This window comes from Pygocentrus nattereri, chromosome 2 (genome assembly GCF_015220715.1).
Source record: "Pygocentrus nattereri isolate fPygNat1 chromosome 2, fPygNat1.pri, whole genome shotgun sequence".
Classification (NCBI taxonomy): domain Eukaryota; kingdom Metazoa; phylum Chordata; class Actinopteri; order Characiformes; family Serrasalmidae; genus Pygocentrus; species Pygocentrus nattereri.
The window spans coordinates 36940530-36960157 of NC_051212.1; the positions used below are offsets into that span (position 1 = coordinate 36940530).

Sequence of the window (19628 nt, forward strand, 5' to 3'; positions counted from 1 at the left end):
TAACACAGTTTGAGGTGAGTGTGAGATGATTTAGACATGCGGTTTGCATGATGCTAACTGGCTGCTATAAGTTCAGTTCAAAACTACACACAATTCTGTTTTTGCCTGGTTCGTTGCTTAGCTGTGATGAACCTCCATATAAAGATTCACTGCCAGTTAACACCAGTGTTTTTCTTGAGCTACAATGTCTAACTATGTCCAAGTCAAGAACCATTTAAGTTTTTAGTTTTAAGACTTTTGTGGAGAGCAGGGGTGGATTCAGGGATTCTGGGGTCTAGACAAAAGTCAGGAATACCTGTCCCCCATGCCCCACCCTCCATAGTGTAGATTATTACTTAATTGACTTGATATTACCCTTCTGTCTTCATGCAGTTGTATCATCACCTAACAATATGGAATAAGTCATTATTGCTATGACTGGGAGGTGCAGCTGCTTTATCCACTTAAAATCCCAGGCTTTTTACACACTAAGACGCGTTATTCAGTAACTACAGGAACTTCAGTACAAAGTGGTCGAGCTATTGTTAGGTTATAGGAGTGTGTAGTAAAACCTTTAGCCCATCAGCAGAGCATAGCCACCTGAGAGGCTAAAATGACAGAAAACAATCACTACTATCACAAATATCATCTATTTTTAAAGTGTATATATAGTCCAGAATAGGTTATTGAACATCACCATGTACAGTATATCTAATTTTCATGAGAGCTCATGGAGCCCCTGTCATTGCTCACTGCAGACTGTGTGAGAGGTTGAGTGAGATGTTAGTGCTGGTCTTAAGCTGGTCATTGTGTTATGTTGCAGAAGTTCAATAATGACTGGTGGATCGGGCGGCCGGTGAAGGAGGGAGGGGAGGTGGGTTTCATCCCCAGCCCGGTCAACCTGGAGACCATTCTCATCAGGAGAGAGGTGCAAGCCAGGAAGGCAGCCAAAGCCCTAGCCAAGTAAACTTCTTTCATTTCTTGCTAAGCGTCCCATCCAATACATCAAGCAGCTTTCATACTGAGCGTTTGCATAGTAATGTATTGATTTAAGTTGACGTACTGAGGATTTCTGCAGACGGTTAAAATGTAATGTGATGAAATCACCCATTTGTCATTCCAGCAAAGCAGCAAGCTCTGCCAAAGATGATCTGAACTCGAAGAAAGTCACTCCCCCTCCGACAGGTAAGCTTAAATGAATCGCTAAGCAAGGTCACCTGATTGAATGCCCAGAGTGCTATAGCCTCTTGCCGTTCCATTAGCATGCTAATTAGCTTAGATCAAACATGATTATCTCAGAACACACTGTCCAGCATGAGTTGCCTATTCATCCTCAAATGATTCATTAACAGTACTAATAGCATGGAATAGCTCACATTAGGGTTTTTAATGGGGCAAAGAAGTGAGAAAAGGGGGTACTTTATTCTTTCACATGCTTGCACGAAATGTAATTGTTGTCCTCTCTTAATCTTACGCCACAGTTCAGCAAGTGAAGAAGAAATCGGTGAGTGCATTTGGCTGGGCAGCCTACTTCTACAGTGAATGTCATTCTCCTTTCCCTAACACTTTGCTCTCGTACGGATGTTGCATTTACCTTTTACAAATCATTAGCTTCACTTTGCCTGCATATCAGTGAACTGTCATTTAATGAGCAATGTATGGTATGACCTCCCAGCACACCCCAAGAAATGATCTTTGCACTGATTTTTGCAGGGGGAGCAACTGGCAGCGTACGACGTTGTGCCTTCCATGCGCCCCGTGGTGCTGATGGGGCCTTCACTCAAGGGCTACGAGGTGCCTGTTACCTTACTGTCAGAATCTTTGCAGTCTTTGTTCTTTAGGTTAGGTCCTTGATAAACTAACAGCTGAAACTAAATCAGCCATTCCCTACCATTAAAGTATATTTGCACTATGTATCCTTTAGTAACATTACAATTAATAGGGGAAAATACTTTTATGTCCAGTTACAGTAAAGCTAAACAGGATCTGTGCATGAAGTTGAGCATTTAATTAGGGGAAATAAACTTGAACAGCAGTCAAATCTGTTTTTTATTAAACAAAAAAATGTAAAGATTTTAAGGTTAGGGGATAAGAAGCCCCCCCGGACAAAAATTGTGTTCAAACATTTAAGTTTTTTGGAATGTATCATTTGTAGGTCTCTAGGCATTTCTAGTCTTTACATTTTTCAAAATTGCTGTATTAAACAAAGTGACAGCATTCAACATCTAATTATTCAATTAAAATCACATCATTTTATCCCTTGTCTGGGAGGACTTATTGTGCCAAATGTCTGACTTTATATTTTTATAAAATAAACAAACAAACAAACAAATAAATAAATAAAGAAAGAAAGAAAGAAAGAAAGAAAGAAAGAAAGAAAGAAAGAAAGAAAGATAGACAGAAAATTCCTCTCAAAATCAAACATGCTGCTCATAACCCCCATAATCAAACATGTATATAATAGAAATGAACAGATCACTATTATCCTATGTTGAATAAATCACACAGATGTTCTGATAAAGCCTCAGAATGAGTTAGATCACAGTCCGTGAAAGTGGTAAGATTAGACTGTGGGAACATGTTACTTTGGAGGGCTTCTTGCCCCGAGTTACCTCATATTGCAAAAATAAAATCACAATATTGGTGTTCGTATCATGTAGCCCCACACTACATAGACAACAGATGGTCCACACTTGTGAGCAAGTCACCTTATAAACAGAGTTTACTGCTCCCTCTAGTGTACAGCTCTGACATTACAGCCCACCTTCCTGAGGATTTAACAGGGCTTATGAGCAGATTATGTGGTGATTAAAGTTTCATCCACCCCTCCTCCTCTTTCTTCCACTCTTCTTCTCTTTCCTCTTCTTTTCATCCCTTCTCTTGTCTCTCCTCTTCTCTCCTCCCCTTCTCTCATCTCTCTTTTTTCTTTCTTTTTTTTTACAGGTTACAGACATGATGCAAAAGGCACTCTTTGATTTTTTAAAACACAGATTTGAAGGGAGGTATGTAGCCACTGCAGTGTTCAATCTTGTTGAATATTTGTGAAATGTTTTTTTTTAGCACAGTCTGATGTTTTGATGCAGCCGTAAAACCTTTCCAGGTTTTTCATGTCTGTTTTTCTTATTTGTCTTGTTAGAATAACAATCACTCGGGTGACGGCAGATATTGCTCTTGCTAAGCGGTCGATCCTGAACAACCCCAGCAAACATGCTATAATGGATCGTTCCAACACACGCTCCAGCCTCGGTAATGCTTTGTTTCAGACTCATCATCTTTCATTTGTACATTACATTCCAGGCGCCAAATGTATGAATGTATATAAATATGTCCAAAATTATGCTGAGCAACTATGATGAGCCCCAGCCGAAATACATAAAAACAACCATAATATAATTAGTGACAAATGCTGTATCTACATGCATCAATATTCCAAAAATGGAGGGATAGGGATTTCTTTCATTGTTTATCTTTGGAGGCTGACTAACTAACTAACAGGTTCTCATGAGGCATCTTTGGCAGCCCCTCATCCCCTCACTCTGACAATAAGGGGAAAAAAGGCCTGACAAATAACTTTAATAAATAGCTCATGTTTGTTTATGTGCACTTTAAAAAGCAAAATGTAATGTAAAAAGCGTAATGTAAATAATGTTATTACTTCTCAATTAATGGTGAATAGCCTATTATTTCCTGCACAGTTATATTTCTACATATTTCTGAATTTGGGGGCGGGAGCTTGAATTATTTTGAATATAGTGGCAGATATGGGCCCATGGACTTTTATACATTTTATTCAGTCTTTACATAATCAAGGACAGTTCATTCATCTAATTTTTGTATTTGCAGTGGACTGTCCCCAGTCGCCTAGGGCCTTGTGGTCAGAGGCCCTTGGGCACTGGTCCTACTGGCTTGGTCAGTAATCTATCCCTGCTAACTAACCCCAAAATGTGGACTCCCACTGCAGAATATGCTACTTCACAGCCACCAAGAGGGTGAAAAAATAACATAGGTGGGAATTCTAGCTCAGTGAGCCAAAAAGATGAAAAAGTTACTGTAACTGTGCAGGGAGTCTCTCACATATCTGTGGTCAAAATTCACAGATGATGTTGCTATGGGACTATGAGAATGTGATTAAGCCATGTTTTACTTGAACCTGATTAAGTATATAAAATATTCTTATTGTCTACTTTGACAGTGCTGAAATATGACTTCTGATCAGATGTGACCATACCTGCATTTCTATTGGTCCACTCTTTTCTATTTTTAACTTATAGCACCACAGCTCAGGCTTCCAAAATGTTTTAATATTCTTTTATTAATACTTTCATTTTTTACCATAAATCTGCAACTACATTCACACAGGCAAAATGAGAAATATGTGTGCACATCACTTTAGTGGGGGATTCTGCTTTCATACATATGGCCCTGGTATTCTGTGCTGTTTACTGATCTCAGAATCAGTGGTAGTAGAGCATCAGGAAAAGCATTAGAAAAGCATTTTTATTCTTTTCAGCCTGACTGAAACACAAATTTTGCCACTTCATGATACAAAACCATAAGGACGTGCTTTTGTTAATAAGGCAATTCCGCACTTACTGGGAAAGCCTCCTACTCCCCATAAAAACCAGAATAGAACTAATTTATTGTTATCTAATGCTGGGGTAAAAGTGGACAGTGTTTTCTGGCTGAGTGGGAATATGAAGTGTATAGCTAGCTATAGCTGCTCACACTGTTGAGGGGACTGATTGGTTCTCTCCGCTCTGTCCCACATATTGCTTTCTTGCCTCAGACGCCGCTGGTATGTATCGCTCCCAAACCCATTCCTGTTGATTTCAGTACAACCACTAGCAGTATTTACATTCCATTAGTAGTAGCACAATCAAAAGTGCTTGAGTGTCCTAATTTATACTGAGTTTGTACCGTTCTACCAAACTGGTTCAAAGTTAGAGCTGAAGGCACGTTTCAGGCTTTTATGTGACTTGGACTTTAGACTAAAAATCCTGTTTATTTTATTAAATCAAATGATTGAAAATTCTATTTTGTCACTAACAAAACAATCATAACATTACAAAATGTTGCCAAATGTTGAGGTAGTGACTGTTTTGGGAGTGACAATTTTAGCTAATTTTGGCCAGAACTAAAAAACACTAGTCAGTACATGACTAGCTAACACAGCTTTAAACAGCTGTACATGCATAACCATAATATTTTATTTTCATTAAAATACAAAAAAAGTTTACTTAATGGCAGAAAATAATGTTTTGGTAGTAACAGTTCTTAATGTTAACTACTGATTTTCAGACTTGGGAACACATTTATTTTAAAACTATGAGATCTGACTGTTGTCGGTAGTGACATGAATTATTATAAATCTAAATCTAAAAAAAAAAAAAAAAGAAAAAAGATCAACTTTGAAAGAAAATGAAAGTATAATTTTCACAAGTGTTAATTTAGGGGTCAAGGTTTAGGACAGCTACCTCCCAATGAAAGGTACACTATAAATGATGATTTTGTGTATAATTAGATTATTACTATCTCAATGAATTCCTTTGATCTGAATATGTCATTGTCTCTTGAATAGTTTTTACTGAGGCATTGCAGCTCGAGCTAATTTGGTAGAATGGTCCATTTAAGCACTGGCTAAAGAAAAAAGTAAAAATGTGTTTGCTTCAGTATAAAATGTATCAGACCTCTTTTGTACATAGCTGGTACTGTGTAGTTCACAGCAAGCTGGAGTTTAGAGGGACATTTTCTGGGTTATGTTCAGCATGTTTGCCATGCTCTGCAATGCTAGCCCTTTATTTGTACTGGAGCTGAATGCTATCTTTGACCATTCACAGTGTCTTGTACCATATCCTGGGCCATTCATTCAGCATGTTTTGGTCATTTTTTCTCTTTTTTGATTAAAATGGTAGCACATATCAGTTATCATATCTACCATGAAAATATAATGGTCTTACTGCTGGTTGTTTTATTAAGCTGAATAAGCTGAATCCAGTGCTAATGCCTTCAGAGATTTTTTATTTTTTATTTTTTTGAGAACGAGAATAAGTCAAAGGAATTAATGCCATAACAACTAAAATGATCTTAAAACGTTACAGAAATAAGCCCTGCCCATTGGCTTCTTACTAATCTGTTTTGAGTCAATAGTGTATATTTTACTACAATACTGCGCAAAATCAGAGACCACCCTTCTTTTTTATTTCCAGTCAGAACAATCATTTAGAACAAATTATTCATCATTTTCAGCCAATATTTCAGAAGACATTAAATATACAGTAATACTCTTGCATAAAGAAGAGGAATGTCAAATGAAAATATGTGAAAAACAGAGGATACAGAGGATTCTCAAGCTGGAGTTGCAGAAGTGATCAAATGATCAAAACAACGGGCCAACTAACAATGATGTGAGACCTGGTAGACCACCAAAACTGTCATTCATCAGATAAAAAGTACTTCATTTTCATCTTTGAGAAAGAGGAGAAAATCAAGCTCTACTTTTGCTCCAGATCTGCAAAAATCCATAGGTGTTTCTGTCCATCCTTCCACTGTGAGAAGACATCTGAACACTATAGGTGTGAAAGGATGTGCAGCTGTCAAGTCCTTACAGAGAAAAGGAAACAGACAAAAAATAGAAAAACTGATTGATTTGCAAATCAAACAAAGAAGCTGCTGGTGTTCTCAGAATAAACTGACCACCCCAGAGTTTAGACCTCCACGTCATTGAATGAGAAGCAGAAAATGCAACCAACTTCTAAAACTAAACTTTGGAGGTGTGGAAAAATACCCCTGCAGATTTCTTTGGAAAACTGAAAGCAAGTCTAGTCTTCTGAAAAGAATGGTAGCTGTAATGAAGACCAAACTGGACACATTAAATACTTAATGTTCTATACTGAGTTGTTTAGGTGTTTGTGTAATTTTCTTTTAGATGTATGTATTATTTTTTTTATCTGATGCTGAAACAAAAGGAACTTGTATTCAATGGCCAGTTTTGAAAATTGAAAGGGTGGTCACTGATTTCTGTATGTTACTATGTACAGATAAATGAATTTGTTGCCTGTAGAAACTGACCACATGATAAAGATGTGACAGACTCTTTAGTCATATTGAAGCATTGTTTGATGCTTTGAAGTTAACTTGAGCTCCATGTCCCTGCAGCTCAGATCCAAGGCGAGGTGGAGAGGATCTTCGAGCTGGCCCGAAGCCTGCAACTGGTTGTCCTGGATGCAGACACTATAAACCATCCCCTCCAGCTCAGCAAGACCTCCCTGGCCCCCATCCTTGTCTATGTCAAGATCTCATCCCCCAAGGTTTGAGCCCCCAGAAGTTCAGTACTGAAAATGTTCTATATTAAGTTAATTTCATTTTACCTAGCAGTTCACAAACAAGAGTAATCAATCGTCATAAACACACACACACACACACACACACACATATATATATATATATATATATATATATATATATATATATATATATATATATATATATATATAAAACAGCCCTATGTGTTAACATGATGTTTGATAATTAGAGACTACCTATTGTTTACAGTGTTACTCAAAAATGCAATAAGTACCTTGCAGGACATTTATTATGTATATGTAATAGTAGAAATCTATGCTGACAGATAATCAGTGGTGGAAATAGTCAGGTACTTGTAATCTTACTTCTATCTTTCCTGCTCCTATTCATCTCCTGTTCATCTGTCTTCTATCTGTCCTACTCCTCTTTTTTTCTCTGATGCTTCAGGTTCTCACCAGGTTGATAAAGACCAGGGGAAAGAGTCAGACCAAACATCTCAACGTTCAGCTAGTGGCTGCAGATAAACTTGCCCAGTGTCCCAATGTAAGTGTGTCCTCATTAGCCAGTACATGCTCTGTGTTCAATTAAATGTCACAATAGTGGGAACGTTGGTGACATGTAGTCCATTTGTTTAAACACAATCAAGCATTCTAAGAGAAAGCATTATTTTAATTATTTGTGTCATCATAGAGCATCACAGATGACTTCATATTTCTTTGATATGTCCTGGGAAATCAAATTGAAACATATGTTAGCATTCTGAAAGACCAATTGGATGTCCCCCTTTTATAGTTGCTCTTATTTCCTTTCATTTCCGCTTGTCCTCTCATTTCAATATTGCTTAAGGCCTTAATCAGAGTCCACTTGATGTGATTACCAAGAGACCGCTATTTTTAAATTGCCTCATGTTGTGAGGCACCTCTTGGGACCTTGGAGGCAGACAGTGACATAGATTCTCTGCATTGCTCTGTGGTTTGCACAATCACTTTATTGTGCATGTGAAGGTTAAGTCTCATTCTTGCTCATTCATCTTTTAGGAGATCTTTGATGTCATCTTAGATGAGAACCAGCTTTCAGATGCCTGTGAGCACATAGCTGAGTACCTGGAATCTTACTGGAGAGCCACTCATCCTCCAGAGATGGAGCCAGCCAACCCCCTGGTAGAGAAACTGGCAGAGAACACACTCCCTACCAGCCCCACACCTGCTAAGGTATGCATAAATGCTTCCATCGGAAGCAACAGCAGAAAGACAGGCTGGGGTGTCTCTGGTCACACAGATGCAAAGACACTGCATACACTTTGAATGCTTATTCAACACACTTACAAACATCAGATTCATCTGCTTGGTCAAGGTGTCTGAAGCACAGTCGATGCCACAAAATGTTGTCCTGCACACTGCAGCTATACATTTCTACCAGAGAGGTCTCCAAATCCCCAAATTGCACATAGTGTAGCTTTAACAGAGAATTATACAATTACACTCAGGTTAGTTTTGAGGCTGAGTTGGAAAGATAGACTAAATTATGCAGAGGTTTTGAAAAATCTGTGAAATTCCACTAGGTAAAAATAGCATTTTCATGTGTTCATGTGAAATCAGACTTTCCGCCATTACATATATGCTTTGCTTGTTCATGACACTTTTTCATGACATTAATTTTCTTCCCTATCACCTTCAACTAAAACCCCTGTTGGACATTGAAAGAAGACAGATTTGAGGTAGAAGAACCTCTGGTGAGTGTGGTGGTATAGTTGGTGTTCTTTCGTAAATGACCCTAGAGCAGGAATTTTATTGCTTTTTAGTTTGTAGTCTTAGTCTTTAATTACCTGTTAGGTCAACAAAACAATAGTAGAAAGAAAGAGACTGTGGTAATTAATGCTTAGTTGGAAATGCATAGCTTTTATACCCTTTTCCCTGTATAACCTAACATTTTCCTGCTTAAAAACTGTTCAAACTAAGCTTTCCTACAACAGCATGGTGTGTCTGGATTCCCAAGTACAACAAAAGTATTACAGTAGATACCGATGAAGACAAACCAGAAGTCGAGTAAACTATAACTTTAAATGAGGGACACAAAACAGTAATGAGTACAGAGCATCATAACTGTAATGAACTGAAAACTGTCCTTTTCTGACTAAATGAACACTAAAGGCTGCTATATAGTAAATGTGTTTACACCAACATTCCTATCCTTTAGGCAGCTTGCTCATCAGCTACTGAGTAGAGATGGCACTTAGAGATTGAGGAGTGGGCCCTGGGCAAGTCAACATGTACAGGGCCTATTTGACATAATTCCTTTCTAGATTTAACTCTGATCTAATGTACCTCAGGCCACAATAATCTCACAAACCATCCAGGAACAGATATTAATTTTCTCTGTGTCTTTTATATACTGCATATTGACCAACAACCTGCCACTGCTTTGCTTTTCTAGACTCTTCTGGAGTTCCTGGCATCAACTTCAGCAATTAAATCCATGTATTCCATTTAGACCAGCTTTGCCAAAACAGATACAGGATCTTAATTTAAAAGTTTTCTACATAGATTAGGTAGCCAAGCTGAAAGGATTGGGAGCTCCAATAGCAGTGAAAAAGGCAAAAGTAAACAAACAAACAAACAAAAAAATGTCAGCAGAGGAAAACAAGAAATCCGTTATTTGATGTGGTTGAATATGAATTTTTCAGCTGCAAAAAAAATTTGGCAACTGTACTTAGCAAACTTGACCTTGACTTAGAGCCTGGCTCTGGTTTGGGGTCTGCGCTAGCAGCCACATTAGAATGCTGTTTTTCTTTTTGAATCTATCCAAAGAATTTTCACATTTAATTAATCTCTTTTCTTTTTTCCACTCCTGACTCATAGTTGAATCATATATACCCTCCTGAAGTGATAGGGATGTCATATAGGCTTTATTTGAATACCAATACTGAAATCTTGAGTGTTGATCCTATATATCGTCTTTGAAAACTACTAAGCTCTCAAATGAGCTTTTTTCAACTGCAGCATTTTACTTAAGAAGAGCATCTTAAAGTAGACCATCATAATTAAACTACTCAAACACTCTACTACCACACAGAATGAAGAACACAGCTAACAGCATCACATCACAGTGTGAATGTGTGTGATTTCAGGATAGATTTGCTACAGGAGTGGAACAGATTCATTCTTTTTTCCCTTTGATATCCGAGCCAGCATTTTCAGCTTATTGATAACCATGGATACAAGCGTACCATCTCCACTAATGAGAATACCCACAGCTGGAACTCGCACTTGAGACCTAGAAATCCAGAAATACCTCTTCACTGAAGTGGCCATAAGGCATGGAGAATACTGTGCTCACTTAGCTGAATAGAATCCTCATTTATGCATCTTGCCCCACACAGCCCAATTTCACATTTACGCTTTGATGGACAGATGCTGCCCTCCTGTGGACAGGAATATCAGGTACTCTGCCTGAGTCAACAGTGCAGTGCAAATAGTACTCTGGCTGTGGCATGAGAAGAACAACTGCTAGTGAACTGAAGAAATATTGGCAAGTACAGAGAAAGGAACCCTTCAAAACTGTCAGAACTTGGCAGAGTGCAGTTTTGGCACAAATGTGTGCTGCTAATGAGCTAGTTGAGCTGCAGAGGTCATTCAGACTCATTAATCAGAGATTCACTTGGGAGTGGACATGCCAATAGCAGCAGCCGGTGGACTGTGTATTTGTGTTAACTCACATTTGTATTTAATCCTTATGTACACTATGTACACAATTTTGAAAATTCTTGTATGCTGATGAAATGTGCAATGCCAGTCTGGTAGAACCCTCATGCTTGGTGTCTTCAGTGTGTAAACTTAGCCTAGAAGCAGTATGAGTCAATGAGCATTTATAACTTGTACCTCACTTACTTAGGTCTGTTGGCCTCATAGCTCCAGTGCAAAACTAATGAAGCAAACTTTAGACAACGAACATGTCCTGGCATTTGGGAGAGAAATGTGAGAAATTGCCTGGTTTTTGGCATCTGTCATTTTGCTCGTTTATTAGGTACAGGCTCACCACGAATTGAAATCCATGCCATAAGATCTGTAGATTAACTAAAAGAAATCAAAATTAGCATGATAACTACATGATCATATTTGGTCATATATGTCTATATGACACCTACATAGACTTGTAATGACAATAGGTGTCATTCAAAGGTTATTTTTTCATAGTCAAAGTTAGCAAAAGTAGCCTTTATAACAGATAATGCCTATTAGAAAATACTGTCAACAAGAGAACATTATTAAAGAATTGTATAGAAATAAAAACTTATATTCTAAAAGTGTGCTAAAAATTGTTTTTAACACATTTGATATATACACTTCTTGATTTTTTTTCATATGGGAAAAGATCCCAAACCAAAAGTGAAACCCAAGTCAAAGTGAAAGAAACAATAAAAGGAAATTCCTAAATGGGTAAAATTGAGGAAAATCTAAGAAATTATTGCTTTTTTTAAGTGACGAGATGAAAAGAGAGGCTTGCTTTTAATAAAACCTGTCTTTTCTCACACCCTCTGTGAGAGGAGCATTTTCAAAATAATTGCATTTCCCTGTACTAGGCTTTAAAAAGATGTAGTTTTTCTGGTCAGTTAATGCCAGCAAATTGTTCCAGGTTGTTATCTCTGTAAGGCCAACACCAAAAATGGACTATTTCTGCTATTTTATTCTACTCTTTTCCATTAACGAGATTTGTGAATGTTGCCTTTGTTTAATATGTAAAGAAAGCTGAAATGAATCCAGCAAAACAGGAAGCCTTGTGCATATTTTACACTGTCATAGAAAACACGGTAATACACAGAAAGCTCCGATTCTAAATGGCTACATATTGCCAGTGGGGACGTGCATGCAAACTCCTGCAGATTTAAACAAACATATTTTCTGGGTGGGGCTAATACCTGGTATTCTGGTGGTTAATTAGTCTTTACCTCTATTTCTGTGCTTCAACAGTACCCTAATATGCACATGCATGAAGTCAGGCCTTGCTAAAACCTACTGTGCTTTTTTGATCAGGCCCTACACATGGAAAGATCAGCTGTGTGTGCTTTCATGCCTTCAAAATGTGATAATGCTTAGTACCTTTTGTCCACAGAGCTACTTCTTTCTCACAGCTAATTTTATATTTCTAATCCCTGACACCAGGAGGAAACAAAAAGCAAGAGGACAGCAGCCACCAAGAGGAAAGGATCTCAGGAGAACCAACTGGAGCAGCAACCTCAGGCTGAGGAGGCAAGGGAGGACGAGGAAGAGGAGGCAAGGGAGGAAGAGGCAGAGGAGGAGGAAAGGCTCTTGAGGAGTGAGCCAAAGAGACCACAGCATAGCCACCATCATCATCATCACCATCACCACCACCACCACCGGACCAGTGCGAACCGCACCGAGCACCACAACCACCACCCTGCCCACCCTCAGCCAGCGGACATAGAGTTGATGCCCAGTAAGGACTCTGTATACACAGAGCCACGGAGTCGGCGCCTGCAGCTAGATGAGGACGAATTGGACCAAACTGAAGTGTACCAAAACAGGACTACAACCCTCAGAGACCACAACCACCAGCACCACAATCACCACCGTCACCGCCATCACCACCACCGTGGGACCATTGACATTCATGAAGACCACTCCCCTCAAGAACAGGACTATGAGCTAAAGCACAATGAACGCAACAGGCAGCACAGGCACCAGAGCCAGATACGTTCCCACCACCATGAACAGCCTCTACGGCCCCACCATGAACAGCCAATACGCTCCCACCATGAACTGCCAATACGCTCCCACCACGAACAGCCAATACGCTCTCACCATGAACAGTACTACAGCCTCCCTCATAACCACTACCACTATCAGAGTCGAGAGCGGGACAGGGACAGAAACAGAGAGAGGGACAGGGACAGACATGGGGAGGATGGTAACTGGCCCACAGATATGTACATTCATCGTTGAATGATGTGAACTTGCACTGCGTTGATGCTGCTAAGTGAAATGTAGGTGTAATGCCAATACTTGTACTGTCCAAATGGTTCAACACAAGCATGAATAACATGAAACATATACCCACTATGTAGCTGCAAATAAAGTGTACTTAAGTGTTTCTAAACAATACTGGAGGCTAATAAAGAACCCAGTTCCAGATAGGAAAAATGTAAATAAAATAAAATGTAGTGCATTTTAAATAAAAACAGACAGCAATTATTTGCAAATATTATGTTCTTATTATTATTATTATTATGTTCAAGTGGAAACAGTTCAAAGATGAGATATTAACTTTACTGTTTTTGTATATATGTCCTTATAGGGGCATGTTTACCACTGTGTTGCATCAAACTTCCTTTTAACAACGTTCAGTAATCGTTTGGGACCTGAGAACACAAATTGTTGTAATAATGAAAGTAGAATTTTCTTTCCATTCTTGCTTGTCATAATACTTCACCTACTCAACAGTCCAGGGTCACTGTTGTCATATATATTGATCTGTAATACACCACGTTTTCAATGGTAGACAGGTTTGGACTGCAGGCAGGCCAGTCTTGCACCTGCAATCTCATACCATGAAGCCATGCTGGTGTAACACATGCGACTTAGCATTGTCCTGCTGAAAAGTTCCTGAAAAAGATGTCTTCTAGATGGCAGCCCATCCTGCTCCAAAATGTGTATGTATCCTTCAGCATGAAGATGCATAAGTTACCCATGGGAACTAACACATGCCTATACCATGACAGATGCTTGCTTTTAACTTTGTGTTGGTAACAATTGGGATGGTCCTTTTCCCCTTTGGCCTGGAAACAATGTCCATTATTTCCATAAGCAATTGAAAGGTGGAGTCTCTCAGTGTTATTGACGAGTTTTCTGAAGTGTTCTTGAACCCACGTGAAGTCGTCTAAGGGATCGAAAGTCACAGGCATCCCATACAGATTTTTGGCCTTGCACTTTATGTGCAGAGATTTCCTCAATCTTTTAATAACATTTCACAAAGTGGCAACTGAGCCTTTTGTGAGTGCTTCTTTTATAACCCAGTCATGATAGCATGTCCTGTTACCTATTCACCCGTTTACCTGTGGAAAGTACCATGAACTTTTCCCTGTCTTACGCTGTCACAATCACAATTTTTTGGAATGTGTTGCAGATATCAAATCTGGAATTAGAGTATATTTACGAAAAAACAGAAGTGGGTAAGGTAAATTATTGAATATCTCTTTGTACTGTTTTCAGTTAAATTCCTTTAAAACACAGTTAACAATTCATAGCTGTCTGTTAGGATAAAAGTTCTTGGAAAGAAGATTTCTAGCCAGCAAAGACCAAAGTCTGTTTTTTTTAGTTAGGTCATTGGTCTATTTAATGTTATAGTAAAATTTGTAAAAAGAGCTTTGCTATTTATTTAACATTAGTAGTCATTTGCAAATATGTAGAGGTGCTGTTAAAATTAGCTTGGTAATTTCCTTATAGTAACCAATATTGAATATAAATTTCAATATAACAATGGTGGCTTTTGAAAGCTTTATGCATGTTTTTCTAAACAGAAGCACTAGCTGCACAGAGCTGGCTTTTTCCTCATCTCAGTATAATCTAGTGCTATGCAGGATGTGATGCTGCAAACAAATGAAGACTTTTAGGTTAGCTTAACAACAGTTTGAATTTATAAGTGTTGTTTTATAGCACCAGTATTCATTTATGACTATCCATCTCTTATTCCTTATAGCAGTGCCTTGAGATGTTGTACATTCTCTTTTATAACTCTGGGCTAATATTAGGTATCACAAAACTGCTTAAGGTGAATTGGTCATAGATACTTTATTGATTTTACATTTAATTTGTCAATATGAAACATTGCTATGCAGTAAAAGCAACACAAAAGACTGCTAACCATGCTACAGACTGTTTTGATGGCTAGCTTGCAGCATGTCTTTGGTGCCATCAGCAAGTAAATTGTTTGGTCTAATTCTATGGAACATGATTTAAAAAGTGTCCAAAATATTGCACGTAAATAGTTGGACGCAGCTGAAAATACTTGGACTAACTGTTGGACAGTACAGCTATTGGAATTTCACATGCTCCTACAGTATGCACTCAGGATGCTCTTCATTTCTGTTACTTTTCACATTGTTATTGTCTTTTATTGTTACCTTATTTGCTGTTTTAAGTTTTAGGTATTAATGTATTTTTTGAAATATTTATTTGACCCCATTGAAAGGAATGATGAATGAGCTCTGGTACAGCTGATACAGATCATAAAATATGTCATTGTTTTCTTGGGATGATGTCCTTTTCAACTGCACATTAGAGAGAGAGATGGCAACTTGCATCATAGATTTCCTTTTCAAATTGTAACAAAAACAAAGTATTTATGTAATCATGCAAAATTATTGAAGATTAACTAGGTGTGAATACAACAATAGTACAATAATATTATACTTATTTATACTTATTAGCTATTTTCTTTGCTAATAAAAGCCCTCAACTGGTTCATTTATCGTAGAATGTAAATTTTCTGATTAATATTTAATTTTTAAAACTGTAACCATTTAGTTTTTGAAACACTTAAAAGTTTATTTATAGGCATTTTTGACCACTGATTTTCTGAAATGGTATTTTATTTTCATCATTTTTTTTCTAAATAGGACAGTTATGTCTGATTGATTTTTTTATATAGATTTCTTTGAAAATAGGATTGAAAATAATAAAGTACAAGTCAAAAACAAGTAACATGTATAATGCTTAGTTTTTGTATTTCTTGTTTGAGGGTGGTTTAATATACACAGAATCTGTTGCAGAGGTACCCAACAAGTGCCCTGTCTTGCTGGTCATCAAAATATATTTACTGACCATAAGGATGCAAAAATTTCTCCATGAAACGGAGAAAGATTGTGCTTCCCCAAGACTTTTTAGAGCATTATTAAGATTATTTTGTAAATACAGTGTTTTTCTTTTGCACAGTTTTACTACTGTCTTAATATGAGCTTCTTAATTAATTACATAATACATGTGTAATTTGTTTATATGTTAGAAATCGCTGTCCTTATTTAGGAAAAAAATTGAGGTTTAGTTCCTTTTAAAAAAGATGAGGTTTAGGCTATACAACAGATTTTTAGAAGCTGTTGTGAACACATTGTGTAGATTATAATATTCCAATCAGAAATTCTTGTTATAAATATTAGAGTACTACATAAAACCTTAATTTTGCTAAGATTATTTTGAAATCTTAATGAAAGATTACATTTCAAATTTGTAATAATTGTCTAAATAGTGCATTCTTCAATAAATTGACCTGTTGAAAGCACTTATTAGCACAAAGCTAGTTTATTTAAAGTGACAATTATTCTTATTGTTGTATTTATAACCAGCTAATACTTCAGTTCAGTGCATTCTATAAGCAGCATTCTATAAGTTAACCTCAATAATTAAATTGCAGTTTGGTCCTATCAGGAAAAACTTTTACCAAACTTCTAACTACATAAATCTGACTAATCTAATTACAATGGAGCATAAGTTTGACATTTTGCATGGTTGAATGAGTTAAATTTTGCTTTGTACTTCAACTTTTGTTTGACATGCTCTTTATGAGTTGCTGTGGAATGAACCAGAGGCTTGCTTTCTATAACTAACTGGCAGGACTGGCAGGTGAGATTTAATTATTATTTTTCATCTGTGCAGTTGTATGCCTCACAATTCTACACTCAATCTTTTTGAACAGAAAAGACATTGTTTTTACAGTCATCCCAATTATAATGAATGAAGAGTGAATCCAAGCACCCGGTGTGTGCACATTCCTCGTCTTGATGCAAGATTCTTATATTGAGTCCCAGAGAGTAAAATACGTACCAATTATGCTATGCACCATTTATGTATACATATTACACTATATGGCCAAACATATGGGGACACCTGAAAACATCACACCTACTGAATATGAGCTTGTTGGACATCTCTTTCCAAAACCATGATTATTAATATAGAGTTAACCTCCCCTTTACTGCTATATCAGCCTCCATTCTTCTGAGAAGGCTTTACACAAGGTTGTTTTACACATGTTAGAGTCTGACTGCGTAAATGTGTGCCTATTCAGTTAAAAAAGCATTTGTTAGGTCAGACACTGATGTTGGGTGAGAAAGCCTAGCTCACAATCAATGCGTCAATTCATCCTAAAGGTGTTCGATGCGGTTAGGGTCAGGGTTTTGTGCAGGCCGCTGGAGTTCCTCCACCAAACTCATCCATGTCTTAATGGACCTCGTTTTGTGCATGGTGCATGTAACAAGCGTATAGTGATCTTAGGCTTGTATGCAGCTGCTCAGCCATGGATCCATTTCATGAAGCTCCCGATGCACAGTTCTTGTGTTGAAGTTGCTTTCAGAGGTGATATGGAACTCTGTAGTGAGTTATGCAACAGAGGATGGCTCCATTCTGAAAATTTCTGTGGTCTACTGCTTCATGGAGTAGTTGTCACTTCTAGATGTAACCATTTTACAGTAAAAACGCTTACAGTTGACTGGAGCAGATCTAGCAGGGTAGTAATTTCACAAACTTGTGGTTGACTTGTGGTGAAGGTGTTATCCTATGATAGTGGCACATTTAAAGTCACCAAGCTCGTCTGAGTGACTCATTCAACTGTCAGTGTTTAAGTAAAAGATTGCATGGCTTGATTTTATACACCTGTTAGCATTGAGTGTGGCTGACAGGACCTGAACTCAGTAAATAGGAGGTGTGTCCACATACTTTTGGCCATATAGTATTTTTTATTTAGCTTGGATACACTATCTATACAACTGTGCATACCTCATAAATGCCTTTGTAAGTTTGGCCTGATAAAACCGAATAGAGTTCAAGCTGTTCTGTGACATTCTCTTCTATTATTTGGTCATTCTATTCTATTATTTGGTCATATTCTATTCACTTGCAGTGATGGTCCATTAGCCAACCAGGACCTCTTAGTGAACATTCATACACTTCACTGCCAAGTAATATCTATTTTTATTTATTTATTTGCTGTTTAATGTTTAAAATGCTTTTTTTGGTAGAATTTAGGTCCATCCTGTATTAAATTCCTGTTGGGAAAAACAAAGGGAACAAAGCTTATTTGTCCTGAACATTTTAGTATTGTTCAGTTGTGGAAGACAAATTTTCCTGAAGATCCAAGAGAATCGACTTGAGCAGAAGTAAAATTACTTCTGAAAGGAAGCAACTGAAGGTAAACAGCTACTTAAATTATGAAGAGGTAGGTGGGAATATTTGGTAGGTGTACTTGGATGCCCAGTTAAATCTGAAATAAACATGGTGTTTTTCAGTTTGCTGAAGACTGTGGGTCCAGTACTGAAATACTACATCAGTTCAATACATAAAGTTCCAGTGTAGCTGTACATCAATTTAACCTTCTGTGCTCTTTGGATTTGTGTTTAATGCTCAAAAGAAAAACTGCCATACAGTGCAGTCCACATGTATATGCCACAACAATCAACAACACTAGACTGCTAAGGGTTATTTGTAATAAAAAGAACTGAACATCATGTCTTTCTTCACTTATTATTTGCTTATGCTTGTACAGTCCTTTTCCTGGGCAGCAAAGAAAATTGAGCAATGTGTGATGGATCCTTAATGACCCCATGGAGCCATCGCCTCAAGTTACAACCAGGAGCTGGAAGTTTAGGGCCTGAGCAGTACACACCTCTTTGTGAGACATTCTTGGTCCCATACTGTAGATTTTTATCTTCATGCAGACTTTCTTTATCTAGCAAGAAGTCCTGAACATCGCTCCATAACCGAGAACTGCCATAGCATATGCCATGGGACGCACTTATGGCAGTGGCGGTAAGGAAGTGTTGCAGCCACCCCTGTGATATGTTTAGCTGCTCTGTAGCCCCTCAGAAAATTTCAATCAAGTGTTTATATAATTTGCATACTCACTATTATTTTAATTATTTCAATTTTTCCTTTCGAAATATTAGATTTTAGAATTTCAGATATTAAAAGATCTTTTCAGCAGATAAATTTCAAGTGTCAACTGTCAAGCGTTTCAACGTCATCCGCTAATGATTTTCTATTCTAGGTGTAACATAATGCAGTAATAATGATGCAAGAAAGAAATACAGTTGTGCTAGAAGGTGTAAAAGGGTTGTAAATGGTGGTGTCCATCAATAAAGAATACCTGCAACAGTGTTCCAACACACACACACACACACACACACACAAACACATTTTCTAAGCCGCTACTCCCTCAGGGAGAACAACAGTTTCACATTTTTGGACACTGTGTGTCATCCATCTGCAACCACTGTACAGCAGCCTCTCTGAGAAAACTAAAGTGATGTTAAGTTTTTAAAAGGATAGAACTGGTGGTAAGGG

The 19628-nt window shown here is 37.7% G+C and overlaps 1 protein-coding gene across 3 annotated transcripts in view; it reads left to right on the forward strand.

The window, feature by feature from the left end:
* Positions 1–15542, forward strand: part of cacnb2b (calcium channel, voltage-dependent, beta 2b) — a 63887-nt gene extending 48345 nt beyond the window's left edge. For 2 of the 3 annotated variants that reach the window (XM_017714185.2, XM_017714187.2), the window contains exons 4-14: positions 803–942; positions 1103–1164; positions 1461–1483; positions 1693–1773; positions 2923–2981; positions 3116–3225; positions 4766–4774; positions 7135–7286; positions 7729–7824; positions 8319–8492; positions 12441–15542. In XM_017714185.2, coding sequence (XP_017569674.1) covers positions 803–942; positions 1103–1164; positions 1461–1483; positions 1693–1773; positions 2923–2981; positions 3116–3225; positions 4766–4774; positions 7135–7286; positions 7729–7824; positions 8319–8492; positions 12441–13241 — 1707 coding nt within the window. In that variant the 3' untranslated portion in view covers positions 13242–15542. The remainder of the gene's footprint in view (positions 1–802; positions 943–1102; positions 1165–1460; positions 1484–1692; positions 1774–2922; positions 2982–3115; positions 3226–4765; positions 4775–7134; positions 7287–7728; positions 7825–8318; positions 8493–12440) is intronic. The other variant, XM_017714186.2, reaches the window with a different exon arrangement.
* Positions 15543–19628: the final 4086 nt, after the last annotated feature.